Here is a 17,091-nt window from a genome sequence, read left to right as displayed (position 1 = left end):
GGTACCCCTCCACCCTTGGCCTCCCCTCTCCCGGATTAGGTTGTCTGGGCTCAGGGAATTGGGGAAAGAAGGATGGATGATTTTGGGGCTGGAAATTGGGTGGATACCTGGGGAAAAAGTTCTGCCCAGGATTTGGAGAATTTCTGCCCTCCTTGGGGAAGTTAGGAGGGAAGTTCCCCGGGTCAGGTGCTTGGCTGGATCCCCCCCCTTGGGCTGGAGGAGTCCACACATAACCCAGGATTGGTCTGTTTCCCTTGTAACGGGGACTTACATAGTCAGGAGAGCGAGGGACCTCATTTGTGGGACTACCTCTTTCACTCCCTGTCTGTGACTGGCCCGAGGACCTTCTGGGCCTAGCATTATTAGGTGCAGGTAGGTTTTTAGGCCCCCCCATCTCCAAATCCAAAACGGGGGTGACCTTTACCTCTGCCACCTTGGCAGCAGCAGGGGTGCTGTTGGTTTTGGGATTTTTCTGGGTATTGCTTTTATTTTCTATGGGCTTCTGCACCTCATAGATCCGGGTAGCCTGTTCAATGACCCAGTCTAAAGATCTTTTCTCATGAAAATCTCTCACGAGCTGGGTCATTATATATTTGGGCAAGGCATGGAAGAATGTATTGACAAATTCTCTGCTGTCTGTGCGCACCCTTCTGGTGGTCTGCGCAAAGGCACGTTTCAGTTCTTGCACGAATTCTTGTGGGGCCTGATCCTCCCCACATTGCAAATTGTAGGCTGCCTTGCGAGCCTCTTGAGGATTTCTGTGAACAGAAAAATGTTTCAAGATGGCCGCCTTATAGGTGGACCATCTTAAATGATTTTGGTCCTCCAGCCCCGCAAAGAAACTGGAGTATTCTGGTGAGAAGGTCCACTTTACATATTGGATACAGCTTTGGCTGTCCTTCAAATGAAAAGTCTCCATCATTTGCTCATAGAGCTCCAAGTGTTCCCAAACAGAGTACTTGGCGTTCTTATGATAAGGCGTGATGACACTCCTGATTGCCTTAATCTGTTTCAATGGGTCCTTAAGCAAGGCCCTTTTTGCCTTATTGGCCTTTTTGGTTCGGGTAACCCTGGTCCATTCATCCTCTGACTCAGAGGCACTGCTCCCAGAGGTTCCTGTCTGATCTTTCAGGTTTTCCCGGATTCTGCGAGCCTGGGAATGGCTGGCAGAATGTGGGGACCTGGTCTCCTGCGTCCTGCGCCGTTCAGAGGAGTCTTCAGATTCCTCCTTGCTGCCAGGATTTGATGGGTACCCCCCCCCACTGACCTAACTGGGCAGAGGTTTTCAGGATGCCCTTAATGGGCCTACTCTCCTGGGGTTCCCCACTAAATTGCACTGTGCTTGGGTGCCCATACCCGGATGCCCGCCCATCCATTCCTGGGAGGTACTGGCCTATGAGCCCCATGCTTCTGGCTGGATAGTAATCTGCCATCCCTGTGGCCCGGTGCTCATGTGCGCCAGGGGACAGGGGGGTGGCAGAATCCAGGGACTGAGAGAGATAAAGGCCTCTGGTACTAGGGCTCCTGAGGTTATGCTCAGGAGTTTCCCTTTCCCAGCGCACCTGGTCTCTATCCGCCCTTGCTACCTGTTATAATGCAAGAGCCTGCGCCTTCAGTTCCCCACTTAAGGCCTTACTAGACTCTATCAGTCTCTCCTGCATCGCTACCTGTTGTTGGAGCCTATCGTTGTGCTGGCAGAGAGCCTCATTCTCTCTCTGCGTTTCCTGATTGGTCCTGGAGCACTGGGCCAGTCTTTGCTGCAGGAGGGTTACCTCCTGAGCTGTGTCCCTATTGGCCTGCTCCTGTCTTGCCAGAGCCTCCTCCACCCTCCCGGTGTGCTCTAGCAAGTCCTGGTGTTCTTTTTGGAGGTCACCCAGTCCCTGGTGGGCCAGGTGATTTTCTTCCATTTTTCTTCTTAAGTGGCAGATTTCCTGGCCTAAGGTGTCCCTTTCCTGACCAAGAGCTTGAATTTGTGACGCCAGGTCGTCCCTTTGCCTTTGGAAGGCACCAGCTTTCTGGCGCTCCTGATCAAACTCTGCCTGGGTATCCAGGTCTTTCAGGATCAGTTTATTGCTCTCCTCTTTCTCTCTGTCTAGTTGGATTTGCAGGGTGGCTACCTGCTCTGTGCATGCCCTGTTGAAATTGATCTGTTGCTCCAGCTTTTTCTGGCTCTGCAGTAGGGAGTCCAAACTGTCTTGGTGTTCCTTCTGCAAAGCCAGAATTCTGGTATCCGGGTCAGCCTTTTCCTGTTGCAGGATATCCATATCCTTCTTTATTTTAATGATGTGCTGCCTACTATCATTTTCTGACTCCTGGCTCCCCTGCAGCCTCTGCTCAGAAGAGACCAGGTCAGATTGGACCTTCTCTAACGCCATCTGTCGCTTATTCGCCAGATCTTGGCTTTCAGTACATTTATCCTGCATGTCTCCCATATATAGGTACAGGTATGCCGCTATCCTAACCATCTTGTCTTGTTCATCCTTAGCTTTAGGAGCCATGTATAGTTCACTCAGGGCCACATGTAAGGGACCCTGATCTCTCCATATATCTGACCCTGTTTCAGTGACCTGTTGCATGATGGCCTGCAACCAGACCATGCGGTCCTGGTGAGTCCACTCACCTCTCACAAATAACTTATGTAAGAAGTGCTCTCTGGCTATTTTCATGTCTACTAAGGTCGAAATTCTAGAGATTGGTCTCTGTCCTGACTTACAAAAGTTTGTATTTTATTTTTGCAAAACAGACCTTTTCCTTAGAGCGTTCCTTTGAGGAGTGCTTTACAGCGTAACACAGCGTGGTGATCCGACCGGATATGTGTATCTGGTCAGCTGGCACGCTGTATTAATCTGCACAAGTGATAGATCTAACCCAAACATCCGGCCCGAGCCCCCAATTTGTAAGAGGATTCAATTCAACACTACAGCTAAGTCAATGCCTAGTCTGGGATACTGAATGGAAACCCTTATTGATATACCTTTACGTCCAGTTCATGCGTTCTGGATGACTACCCCTATATAACACCCCTCTCTTTTTGTATCCCCCTGACCCCACTGAGCCAAGAAGTAGTTCTGTTTTGCAAGTTTAAAGGGTTTATTTGATAATTTAAACAATAGATATATATATCACACTTTATAATAAATTAATAATTGAATATCACACTTAATCTGAGCAGTAATCAATAATGGATAGTCCGGCACTAGCACACTTATTTATAATCAATGATGAGTGGTTATAGGATGGATAAGATAGCAACAATACTTTTATGGTTTCAAATGGATGCAGGGTGGAATGAAATTGCAGTACAGAAATAACTTGATAGGATTTCAGCAAAAGACAATGTAATCACTTTCTTGGACAATTCACCCCCCCTTTTATGCACTGTAAGGAGATGAAGATGACACAGTTCTTAGGAATGCAATCAAATAGAATTCAGTTCAATTCCCCCCCAGCAGCTTATACAACAGATAGGAGTTTTGAAACACAGGCAAAATGCTTTGAATATTGTGACAATGCAGTGAGAAATATGCTGAAAATGGTTTTAATTCCCTTTAGGAGGTTCAGGGTGAGTGAAATATACTTGGGATGAGTTCAGGCTCACTTTAGCAAGGATCTAGGATGGTTCTTAAGAGGCAAACAAATTTTTAGCAAGGAAGCTGCTGTTTTCACACGTGGCTGGATTTTTAACCAAATCGCAAATCGCTGTAAAATTCGCGAGTGCGAGAATCGTGATTACGGCAAAAGTATGAGGAGTAGGAAGTCGGTTCTAAGCTTGTTGAAAAGCCCAAACGGTTCCAGAGATACGGACGATTAAATAAAGGTAGTTTTTCGGATTTTAAATTTTAAAAGTTCAAAGCGACAGGTTACAGCTTGCAGATAGAAAATGACAGGTGACAGCTTTGCAAATGACAGGTGACAGTTAGGAGGCAGTTCTGGTTAGATTAAAATAGATTGAATTATATTATTTTAACTAAGAGATTGGTTCTGCACAGTTCTGCTAGGTACTCACAATATATTTAGAAATTAGGCCTCGCCACGGATCTGGTCAGGTTTTGGACTGGACTCCGGTCTGGTCTGGGTCTCTTCACAGTGATCTGGGTCAGCTCTCTGGTTCTGCTAACAGCGGTCTGGGTCAGCTCTCTGGTTCTGCTAACAGCGGTCTGGGTCAGCTCTCTGGTTCTGCTAACAGCGGTCTGGGTCAGCTCTGCTCTGGTGGTCTAGCCTCTCTGGATTCTGGATACTGCTCTGCTTTCTAGGTACTGCTACAGGTTCTGGAGATTGATGGATTTGAAGTCTGGATCTCTGGATGTGAAGTCGTCGATCAGCATGCTCCGCAGCAAATGGAATTGAATGTCTCTATCTGTCCTGACTGTCTGCTTTTATGTGTTTCGAAAGTGGGTGTGTGTGCAGCATCACTAGCCAGCCCCTCTTTCAACTTTTCATTGGCCCAATTCTCCCCTCTCCCATGATTGGGGAAGGAACTGTGTCAGATTTTTAACATACATACATTTAGAGTAATATCCTCTTTTCCGCTAAAACCCCCCTGAACATACCACCGGGTCCTACCACGTCTCCAAATGTGCACAGAAAAATCACAAGAATAATGATATCACTTATAAAATTTTCACAAGTCCGCTCTATGAATGATCCATCTTTTTAGATTTATGTTCTGGCCCCAAAGGGGTGTGGTTTCCCCCAGCACAAGGTTGAATTTCTGGTTTTTCCAGTTCTGCCAAGCCAGCTTGCTCTCACAGGCAGTGCTCCTCCCCTTTCCTTCCAGGAGGAAGCCACTTTTACGACCCCCATAATAAAACATTTGCCTGAGTCAGGACAGGGCTTTGTTCAATTTCCTGCAGAGCCCAGGTAATTCAATCAGAGAAGTGTCATATCCCTTTTGGTGGGAACAGCAAAAGGCAGCTAGGCCTGGGAACACAGCTGTTGTGCAAGTCTCAACTCCTGTCGGGGGTAGCTGGTGGGCAGAATTCAGTTTCATTAAGCCAGGTTTCAGATAAAATGTCACTTTTTGTTCCCCAGTTTAAGTCAAGACAATTTTTACATATGCAGCTAGAATGCTGATTCTAAGTTCAAAACTATGACATTTCAACAGTGACAAACTATGTGACACTCAAAAGTAGGTCACTCAGTTAATTTAAACATTTTCGATTTTGGTAGTTTTAAATCCAGTTTCAGTTAGGCTGCTGCAGAGCTCAGCCAGTCTTGTTATAAACCTTCAAGTCACTTCAGAATATAATTTTACATTGTATCCACCTCTTAGTAAGTCTTTCTTTGGCCTGCTTTGGGTTCATTTATTCAGTTTTACACAAATGTCTGGTGTTGTTTTAAAACGCCGGCTTTCTGATAGTGGTGAGTACTGGTAATGCAACCCTTTTTGGGATTTTTCTTGGATTAATGCATTCCAAACAGGAATGGTTCTTACATGGTAGTAAATCCTTGCTTAACATTGTTTTGATGGGGCTCCTTACAGTAAAATGGTTATGTGGAACCCCACAAAAGGGTTGAATCTTTAAAGTGGTCCGGTGAGCCATGATTTCAGCAACTTTTTGACATCAATAACAGTGGATTTTGTTAACAAAGATCTTTCTTTACACTGGTGGGTGGCAAGTGAGGTAACCATTTTGGTGTGCGCACAAACTGCGTGGTTCTCCTGGATTCTGGCGCACTTGTGGGCTTTTTGGCCATCTTGGATTTTCTAAGCCCACAGCACCAAATGTTGCAGCATGATAGCTCAAACGTGGGTCAGGACACCCAACAGTGCATGCTCACTCATGAAACTCTGGCCGATTGCCCTATTGTTGAAACTACCGTTAACAGAAGGCCTTGGGAAAGGCGTGAGAAAGGTTTCAAAGTGGGCATACAGGGGTCTAATAAAATCCTCTGTACAGTCGAAAGTCTTTGACCAGTAGAAGATTGTAAAGCTAAGGGAAGTGAATCCTGCATCGTATGAACTGTTCAAGGAATTGTCTGATTGGCAAAAGTTGGCAAGAGTGAACCCGACAGAGGGATGCCGATGAAAAGGGGGCAAAGCCTGAAGTCCCAATGAATAGTGTGTTGACAAGAGAGAACCCAGCAGAGGGATGTCCACAGTGAACTGTTTAAGAAAATATTAAGATTTGTGAATGTCAGAACTGATATTGATTTGAAAGAATAACATTACAGAAGGATCTGAGCCCGGAAGAGGGGGACCCGAGCGTGAAAACCAACACCCACTGGAAAAAGCCATTGTGAACCCAACAGAAGGAGGCAAACATACGATAAGGGTCTGAGCCCAGAAGAAGGGGATCCAGGGGTGAGAACCCATCACCCCTACGGCACGTGAACTACAACAGAGAAATCATTTGAATATAAGCCAGAGTGAACCCGACGGAGGGAGTCTGAGATTTGAGAGGGGTGTGAGCCCAGAAGAGGGGGACCCAGGGGTGAAGAATTATCACCCCAAGTACAATCAGGAAAGAACTTTGTTTATTATTTTGAGCTCATCAGGCCATTGGAAGCCAGAAGCTTAACTTCGTAGAAAAAAGACGTAACCACTGAAGGCCCTGATAGCTAAGAGCGGAACTGTTGGCTCGTGCTGGGAAAGCTTGAGCGTGTGCTGTGCTCCGGAATCCCACCTTGTCCCATGTTCAAAACGTGGGGAAGGGAGACCCCCGGCTAACACATCCTGACTTATTATTTGTGCACACTTCTTTCTTTCTTGTGAACATTATCCCCACCATCTTAGATTTCGGTTTTGATTAGGCATTTTTCGAACATTACTATGCAGTTTAATAAACACCCTTGAACTGTGATCACTTGTGTCTGTCTTTACTGTTGCCACCATGAGTTCCTTACACCATGCTCGCCCCCTGTGAGGTGAGCCAACACAGCTCACCAAACACCAAGGAAACTACATGGCACAGGGTGCCAGAACAATCTGACATGATATACCTCTAGAACTATATCAGAGATAAATATAACACTGAATCTTAGTAATGCTCCTACTTACGCTGCGTAATGCAAATACCATGCAGAAATACCGTGCGCCCCAAACACACACACACTAGACCCAATGGATTAACTAAACTTACCTAAATCCATGACGAGAACACACACTCCATATCCCACCCGCACACACACACATAAATACAATGCATAACTAAACTTGCACACACATGACACGAACATCACATGTACCCAAATACCTGTTAACAGAGTTTGTAGATCAAAAAAGCCAACAGGATGTAAATACCTCCTGGAGCAGAACAATTAACCTTAAACTGTCGAACAAAGAACATAAAAACCTTGGATATCCATGACTAATTTTATTAAAAGCTGCATGCAAGCCAAACCCAAAACCTGATCCTAACCTATGCACTGGCTGACTTTGGATGCTTAAGTGAACAGACTGCCTCTATCTAGACGACCAAAAGAGGGCGCAACATTGAAGATAAGCCTCAGGCAGGCCACAGGACAATGGCCTGAAATGTTGAACGATGCATTGATAAGATTCTTTATCAACCACCACATCCCACTACTACTAATTGACTTGCACTAGACCCACGGGCTATGCTCAGAACTGAACCTAAAACATGGGGCATCACCACATGTGCCTTAATGCCACATAACTTAAACCCTGTACACCTACCCCTGAACTAATGAAGCTAACTACAATCACTGTAATATAAATAAAACATTCAGCAACAATGGGGTTGTGCATAGTTTCTGAGCAGGTGTGGCCAAGGTTGGCACTGTACCATTCCAGTACTCAGGGGAAACTTGTTCCATCCATGGACAGTGTATGGGTGCAATTCTTCTGACCTTAAGCATGGGCCCATCTTCACTTAAAAAGTCTAAGAAACAAGAAAGATAGTACCTTAAAAATCAAAACATCTTCGTATGGCTGAGTTCCCTGCCTTGTGGACCCGCACAATGTCCAGCGCTTGACTGCCCCATTGTTGATGCCTAGGGACACCAATTATCCGGGCTATGTGGCAACACACCTTGCATCCTTATGCACAGCTTGGAAGAAGACGAAACTAGTGGGGAGATGGTGCATTTGGTACTTTTGCCTGAAGATGCATTACCTAAAGCAAACATTCCACCTCCCTTTGTGCAGGGAGCCTTCTATACAGCAGCAGAGCTTTTATGGCAAGCACGGCAGCCGTTGGATGGTGGACAAAGATGGAGATTTCATCATTCTTTGTGAGGCACCGAGAGGTGCTGAGCTTCCTGCCTCTAGCAGTCGAGGATCACCATGCAGGTCCTCAGCCCAGGTAAGACAATGAAGAACAGACCCTACTTTCTTTTGGCAGTACCTTTATACTGGAGTATCACAGGAAGGCCCAGTGCTGTGAAGCAAGGGCAGTGCACAACTGTTGCTTACCTTCAAAAATGCCAACCTAGCATGTCTCCTTGAAAGAGCAGGCCCCTGGATTGTGCCTTGCTCCTGCTGAAACAGCTGCTAAGATCTTGATCTGTCACAAAGAGAATTGTCTTCGACTATGACTCGAAGCTGCTTTATGCAGCAATGCCAGTAGCTGTATATGAACGATACGTGCTCAAAGAAGCAACTGTCTTGTTCAGTTGCCTAATGCTACACATTGATGAGGCCTATTAATACTGCGTTTTTTCACTCTGCTGCTATTTCTGTCCTTCCCCACAGCTCACCTTTAGTTGGACAGATTGTGAAAGAATAGGTGTCACTTTTGCAGGGATATGTGTGGTATATATTTTCTACTCCCCTGCACTTCACTTCTTACTTGTTTCAAGTGCGTTCTGTGACAGAATGTCATCTGCTCAGGTATACAAGATTTTTTTATTTTTGTTACACAATAAGATGCTTGTAATCTGTCTCAGAAAGTGAGTTCTACTAATCAAGCCTCACTTTCTTGAAAGCTCCATGCTGAAGATGCATAGTGCACAGAGGAACATGTACCTTCCTGATAAACAGACTGCATGAACTTAAATTCGCACCAGCCGGGGGCCGCATTTAACAGTGGGTCCAATGACCAAACATTACATATCTTTAAATTCCATGGCCTCGTTGGTAAAGCATCAACATAATGCTATATCTGGTTATATAAAGTGGTCTCTGAGCAGATATGGTTATAATTGGCAAAAACCCAACTGATGTCATTTTAATGAAAAATTGGTTTCTAGCGACTCACATCACTGTCAGAGTTGTGTGCATCACTGTCTGGGGCTGAGCTTCACCTACATGCAAAATCAGTCATATCCTTCCCCTTGATGACTTCCGCACCACAGTCCAAGCACTGGTTCGTTCTAAGCCGGATTATGTAAATGCTCTCCTCACAGGACTCCCCAACAACACCCTTGCCTCCCTACGAGCCATACAAAACACAGCAGCCAGACTCATCCGCCCCCTACCCACACACTCACACATCACCCTCGTTCTTGCCGAGCTCCACTGGCTCCCCATACCACAGAGAATAGCCTTCAAAGGACTATGCATTGTATTGAAAGCCATCCACCTCAAAACTCCATTTTACCTTCATGAGAAACTCAAATCCATCACCCACACAAACACCAGCCAAAGCCAGCCAACACCTTCTTCACACATTCCACTGCGCAAAGTACATGCACACAAAAATAAGCATTTACCCACTGGCCACCCATGGCACGGGACACCCCACCTCTTCACATACATACTGCTTCCTTGCTTTCTCTATCACCACTTTCAGAAATATCCTCAAAACCTACCTGTATACCCACGCGTAACCCTGGCCTCTTCCACTGCGATCATTTGTCTATCCTAATCTTCCTATCCTTTCCTGAAAAAATGTTGTAACATCTTTTCAACAACACCCACCTTTTCATACTTTGAACCATGTAAGGTGCTCCGAGAACCCCTGAGTAGGGCCAGAGCTAAACAAAAATTCAAATAAAATAAAATAGAACAATATAACAAAAACTGCTGGGTTCATCACTAGAAGCTTAGTTTGTTCTCTGCTGGGAAAGCTTGAAATCTGTATGATGATTCTTCTCATAGAGTACAATAATTATTTCAGGTATTAACACAGTTTGTGTATACTGTTATTATAGTATACATTGTAATGCAATCTTAAGGAGAGACATATGTTGCTATTTCATTATGCAGCTTTTTCATTGTATATTCTATGATGTTTTTCTATTGTTACATTTTTGTCAAAAATGTTTTGCATTTGCTGCGATTTGTTTCATACAATATGTGTACATATGCTGTGGTATGGATTTTCACTGCACGTCTTTATTGAAATGCATACACGCATGATGTTGTGACGCTGTTACACAATGGCATCATTACGCACAATGTGCACAGTATGATTATGCATTTAAACACTTAGAGATATTCTGTCCATCTAGGGAATGCACTTTATATTGATGTGACTGAAAGCTTTCTCTTTGTGTGCCTTGTTCTTTGGGTGAGTTTTTCAAAATCTTGATTTACTTTTAGCACAGGTTGACACACACTTACTTTATATCATTGTACAGTTTTATTTTCACAGTTAGTATTTAGTTCAGCCTCATTTGGTCTCTTACAAGTGGCACAGGTAGCAGTTCAAAGGCTCTAAGGCATACATATGTTCATAAAACAATGCTGTGAATGGTATTTCATTGATTGTTTATTGACTTGCAAGTTTCCCTCTTTTACCTATTTCACGATCATACATTTTTCACTCTGTAGATGTTATTTGCCATCCATTTTGAGGCAGTTAGGTATGTGCATAAGAGGTTCTCTTATTTTGTGTCATTGTTGCTGTTTTTATTGTTTATTTTATCTACATTTCTGTTTGGGGTGGTTATTACTTGTGTTTTTGATTGTTTCTCATAGTCCTTACTTACCCTTACGATGGACACGAAGTCTGAAATGCTTTGGCCACGGCCATGTCTGCTTCTTTGTATCACATTTTTAAGAGAACTTTATATTAAAACATCAGAGCACACGTGTTTTGGACTTTGTTTTTGTTATATACTTAAAGTTAATATTGATGAAGTTTTAGTGGTTACTATACACCACATGTGAGCACATAGTACGAAGGAAGTGCTCTTTGGTCTTTTCCTTTGTGTATGCATTTACCCAAACGATGTTATTGTGATTTATTGCAGTGCTTCTAAATGAAATTAAATGTTATGATGAGGTAGCGACCATTTAAGCAGTGCCTACTCCCGTATATATCCTTAAGGCCTGAAACCTTACCAGGAGCACATGATATACCACCCCACCAAGCGGTGAGGGGACCAGTGCTTCAACTGCCAGTACAAGCAGGAGAGTGTAACTCTTTTTTAGTGCAAGGCAGGCATGGAAGGGGGGACATATAGGGCATTTTAGTAGAGATTCTGCTTCTAGAGGAAGGGTTCCACTATCTTGAAAATATTTAAGCCACACTAACGTCCCATAATCCACACAACTTCCTGGAGACAAGGCACTCTGAGAGCAGACATCAGGAGGCCAACATTTTGTTACAGCAGCTGAGATTGGCCATGTACAGAAGGCTTGAAATAGACCAATAGATAAAGCTTTCCAAGGAAGGAACAAGACCTTTCTGACAGCCACTCTTGGGGAAGATTTGGTGGGACCTGTTTTTGGACAAGGTTTGCATGCTGCTAGACACTGATACCCAGTGCTCTGCCTACTGAAAGTGACATCCCTTCAAGTGTTCTCTGGCAACCTTCCTGGCTGAGAAGAGCAGAAGAAGGACTTACCTTATCCTCACAGACCCTGGAAAGCATCCTAGGATCAAAGATACAGAATTGGGCTTTGTTTCCTGCTCTGAACTGTTTTTGAAACAACTCAACCACTTTTGAGTAATTTTTGAGCCACCGAAAGACGAATGCAGCTGCCTTTAACCTTTTATGTCTTTCAAACTGCTTCAATCCATTTTCAAACCAGCTGGACCCCGACTCGAGCCTTCGGTAAGCATTTGACTAAAAATCGTCCCGACTCTGACACGATCCATTGGGAAGCCTTTGACTCAAAATGTCTTAACACCAACTCTACGCACTGAGCAGGATCTGACTCGAACCGCCTTGACAATGATTCCAACAGAAAATTAAGTGCCTAATCGCCTGGCTCGACAATGTTTAAAACTGAAAGTGTTTTGTGGTACTAGTGGTACTGTTTGGTTTTAAGAGCCCTAGTGATATTTAACACCACTCTCTTTACCTATATCCTTGAATTTGAACAACATTGCTACAGAGGACAATTGCCGGCAGACTGCTGTGGTCATAGCCAGGATGCCTCTTTTCATCCAAAAGTCTGTATATTCTGTCTATTCCTTTATAGTGGTTGGTTGTTAGTGTTTTTAATAGTGTGTGTGTAATTTATTGTTTTATTAAAGCTTCTTGTTTTTATAGAACCTTGATTGGACATTTGTTTGTTTTCTGTTGGTACTAGTCATAGTACTTTTGTTGTTTTGGGTGCTTTCTTGCTGGCTGAAACCCTCTTGAAGAATATAGCCCACCCTTCGCCCCTAATACCTTAAAGAAGCAAAGGTGTTGTACCCTTCATATTGTGCCTGTTTCACCCCCGCAATGGAGAACACTGCTGGTTTGGTAGTAATATGGGGCTGGGAAGGAGTTTGTTCCTGTACTCGTGTAGAATGTTTGTCATAGGTTCCTCTACATTCGTCAACACTGATGTTACAAAAGGATGGTTGATAATACACCTGACATAGTGCAAGAAGTGTTACAGAGCCAGCTACCTGTGCTTCACTCATGTAAGGTGAGGCAAATGTGGTGAATCGAGGTTTTCTTCTCGACTCCCACAAATAACATATCTCTGAATCCCTGTGGTGGCGAAGGGAGAGGAGCGGATGGTCAAGCCGGCAACATGTAGCGAGATGCGCTGCTAACATGGAGAGAGGACAATCTCTCATCAGCTGCAAAGAAAAGGCATCAGCTTCCCTCAAAACTGAATAGCATCACAGCTGACATTGCACAGCGGTGTTACTGGTACCTCCCATGTAGAGGACCTTAAGGACCGTAGGTAAACTTAATCTAAATGAATGAACTAACATCTAAAACACCACAAAGGCATGGAGAAAAAATCAAGAGGAACACAGAGAACCACACCTACCATCCACCCAGGAAGAGCAAACCAGATAAACTGGCGCAGAGCTCTTATACAGGAGAGTTAATTGCCACTCTTAATGGACTCAAGTGATATTCAAACTGACCAATAGGGGATGACCTACCATCAGAGGCTATAATGTAAGCACCACTTCCACCAATGGTGAAGCCACGGAGTTCAGCCAATCAGTAGCCAGATAGGGGGAGATAAGATTGCGTGAAAGGAGAGCCAGTTCAGTAGCAAGTTGTCTCAGCTGGGGACTGGTTCCTTGTCTCGCTGGTTAAGGTAAAGCAGTGGGGAAGAAACCTTGAGGCAGGGAGTGAAGGCTGCCTTGTGCTTGGTAGATGCCCTGCTGTGCTGAAGTGGAGAAGCAGTCTGATGCAGTGGAAGGAAGGGTGCCTTGTGCCTGGTCGCTATCCTGCTATGCTGAAGAGGGAAATCTGAGGGTGCCTAGCTGAGCCCAGAGGAACTGGAAGAAAACCAGCTTGTGCTAGCCTGTGCAAGAGGCTCTGCAACCTAAAGTTCCCCAGTGAAGACAGGACTGTGGGCAGCCTAACTACTCCTGGAAAGTAAAAGGTAAGAAGGGGTGAGCCCAGTGCGAATGAGTCATGTAAGAGACTCATCCCCTTTGTTCGAGTGAAGCTAACCTAAGAGAGTGAAGATACCCCAAGAGAGGGGGTGAGTGTGAAGGTACCCCAAGAGGGGACATGTGAGTAAAAATACCCCGAGAGAGGGGAAGAGAGTTAAGAGACCTTAAGAGAAGGAGTGAGAGTGATGATACCCCAAGAGGTGGGGGCGAGAATCAAGAGACCCCAGAAAAGGGGCAGAGGGGCAGAGACTGAAAACACCCTGGAACAGGGATGAAAGAGAGAAACAAGAGAGAACTAACCCCAATGTAGTGATAGAGTGTGTGAAGCCCTGGGGGGGAACAGAAATACTCCAGATTGGGGTAAACAAGTGAAAAAGACACCCTGAGGTGTCAGAAGACACAGTGGCACCAGAAGAACCTTATATCCAGGGGAGAAAATTGGGAACAGAAGCAGCAGTCAAGCACCTTTTTAGTTGTTGAACCATTTAGATGTATGTGTGCTCGTTTTTCTAGTATAGGATTTGGGCAAGGGACTTTCACCCTCATTATGAGTGTGCCGGTAACCCGCCGGTGCAACCAGTGTGTTACTGGCAGACCCGCCTTACCGTTTCCACCGCAGGATATCCCAGTAATACCGGGATATTATGAGAGGCGGAGGAAGAGTAAATTCCCAATTCCCATTCCAATGGAGTCCCATAGTACTCTGTGGGAACCCTGAAGCATTTACATGTTGCAGTTACACACAGAGACCCCCCAACCCGGCATCCTCATCCATTCAGCTTAGGCCCCCCACTGTCGCTCTCAGAAGATTCACTCAGTCCAAGCACCAACGTTCTGCCTGGGCTGGCATTCATACATTGCTCCAAAATCTACCAACACTTATTCACCGTCAGTGGAACAGACGTACATAAACCCATGACAAAAGACACACTTTTCATTACAGCCTGATGGTTTACCATGCCCACAGACCCGTCTGTAGAATGAGGATTTTTTTGTATCTCAGTGGACAGATGTAATGCCTTAAGGGCATATTTTCCTTGAGACCTTTTTTTTAATAACTAAATTGGATTGGTCTCTCCCAAAGCCGGCAGGCCATCTCCATCACATTGCTGGGAAACTTCACTTGTGCTAGAAGTGTCCGTGGAATTGAAACTTAGAAGAGGGCGTTTTAAAGAACTTGGGTAAAAGCTACAAACCTAACGAAAAGCAAAACTGGGCAGGGGGAGTGACAGATGCCGAATCATCATTGCACCTGTATTAAGACCATTACACTGGCTACCGACAAGAGTTAGAATTACCTTTAAACTTCGCACGGAGGCTCACAAATGTTTATATGGCCAAGCTCCTATTTATCTCAAAAAACAACACCTTGAGCTCCAGTAACTTTCATCTAACGCTTCTTAGACAGATTAGACCGTTCTTATCAGTCAATCACTGTGACACTTTGGCCCGATCTATTGCTGGCTCAAAGTTAGATTATTTTAATTCCCTTTAAGCTGGAGCCACAAATGTTTCTATTCACTGCTTACAGCTTCTTCAAAATATTGCTGCACGCGTAGTCACTAATTCCATAACATGTGTACACATTACACCAATACAGAGAGAATTACATTGGCTATAACATCTAGAATTACCTTTAAACTTCTCATGATGGCTCACAACACTTTACCTGACCAAGCTCCTATTTATCTCAAAAAACACTTGGAAGGGCAAGCCTCCTCTCACCCCAAAGAACCTCAACTAAGCATACAACGATTATCGACCGTTTCTGCATTCAAGAGCCTTTGGCTGATGTGGGTCTTTCTTGGCTAGGAAAATGTGGCATGGTTTTACCAGTCGATGGGCGCATAATTGGTGATCATTACATTTTCTGAAGTGGTCGGTCGAGAGCAGTGTTCCGCCACTTTTATTTTTGACCGTTAACGGCGCCACTACTTTTTGCAAACATTTTCACCATTCCGGAACTGTTCTTTATGGAGTTAAAGCACACCTCTCCACTTTACCACCCGATATCAGTTATAGCTAAACTGAAATCTATTTCAACTCAATTGTTTGCTGTCCCCTTCCTGTTTCTTAGGTCCCGCCTCTTTTTTAATCTTTATTACTCATTCTTTCATGTGTTTCAATGGTTTGCCCCACTAGCTGAGATACTGCAAGGTTGTAGCCCAGACCACTTGTCCCATCACAGGCTGGCAGTATTGGGAGGAGGGACATTGACATAAAGTAACATCATCAGAAGAGAGCTAAAAACAAACCATTAAAACAGGCCATATAGCTATGCTCCTAGCACACTGAATGACAAGGCTGCCTTAATACATATCTCACTGCGCAACACTTTTAAAATCGGTTGAAGAAAGGGTGAGTTTTCCAAAGTCATTCAATAGACTCTTTGAACAACAACAAATACAATGTACCGCAGCCACGTTCCCATCAACAGTTCACAGCCGAGGTCTTATCCTACCTCAACTCCAGGAAGCAGTGGGAGGATGACGTCAGGTGCGGCCTCGGTGTTTCCATTGTTTTGCACCTGCAGCTCAATAGTTTCACTCTTATTAGTTCCCATTTCGAAGCCGAGATATCGTTGGCGGGAAAAATGTCGCAGCACTTGTATCTTCGGATTCCACGGTGGGTGTCGCTTTCATTAGGAGAAGGGGGGGACAGGAATTACATGCGACTGTATTGAGGATACGGAGATTTCCGAAACCTTTCCGCGCGAGCAGCGTATGACACACATCGACTGTTCTGTACAGAAGGAGGCTGGGCACTTCCGTGTGACTACCTTAGTAACTATGCTAATGTTTTCCCTGTGCACTGGGTCAAAGTTTCAATAAGGGAGTGGTCAGCTCAGCAGCAGAGCTCGCGGGCAGACGATGAAATGAGTGAGGCTGGGTAAACAAGTGCGAACACGACGCGGCAGCTCTGCTGACGGACCCGCCAAATTCCATCTTTCTAGATTTTCCAGTCAGACAGCATGGATAGTGCCTCTGTACGTAGAGGCTGCCAGCCACACGTATAGCTGAACTCCCTGCTTAAAATGGGTACTCACCAAGCTACGAAGCCAGACATTCGGCTGGCACCATGGCCGCACGCAGGTCTCTTTTAGGCACACTCTGTGGTTTGCTGGCAATGCCCAGCGAGATTAAATGATGTGCCAAGGAGCACCCACTTTGGTAAGGCGGTGTATCTGAGATCCTTTCACACAAACTTCCAGTGTTTTGCTATGCATTGTGTGAAGAAAGTTTGAATATCTATATTAAATGAGACTATCGTTTTTTGCGTATTAACTAGCGGATATCATAGCTGTAAACTAAGCTTCAGACAGGGAGTTTTAGTATTGCTTGCTTTCATTGCCTAATACGAAATTCGGTAGGTAACTGGAGCTGTGTGTACGTTTTCAGTCTAAAACATTCCATCACAACTCCAATTGCTTAAACATTTA

At 44.7% G+C, this 17,091-nt stretch overlaps 1 protein-coding gene across 4 annotated transcripts in view; it reads right to left on the bottom strand.

The window, feature by feature from the left end:
* C7PH3orf52 (chromosome 7p C3orf52 homolog) overlaps nt 1-16,441 on the bottom strand; it is a 383,974-nt gene extending 367,533 nt beyond the window's left edge. For 2 of the 4 annotated variants that reach the window (XM_069636457.1, XM_069636459.1), the window contains exon 1: nt 16,114-16,441. In XM_069636457.1, coding sequence (XP_069492558.1) covers nt 16,114-16,215 — 102 coding nt within the window. In that variant the 5' untranslated portion in view covers nt 16,216-16,441. The remainder of the gene's footprint in view (nt 1-16,113) is intronic. The other 2 variants (XM_069636458.1, XM_069636460.1) reach the window with 1 other exon arrangement.
* Nucleotides 16,442-17,091: the final 650 nt, after the last annotated feature.

This window comes from Ambystoma mexicanum, chromosome 7p, assembly GCF_040938575.1.
Source record: "Ambystoma mexicanum isolate Mex_15411 chromosome 7p, UKY_AmexF1_1, whole genome shotgun sequence".
NCBI lineage: Eukaryota > Metazoa > Chordata > Amphibia > Caudata > Ambystomatidae > Ambystoma > Ambystoma mexicanum.
The sequence above is the reverse complement of the archived record's forward strand: the minus strand, read 5'-3'. Positions and strand labels throughout refer to the sequence as shown.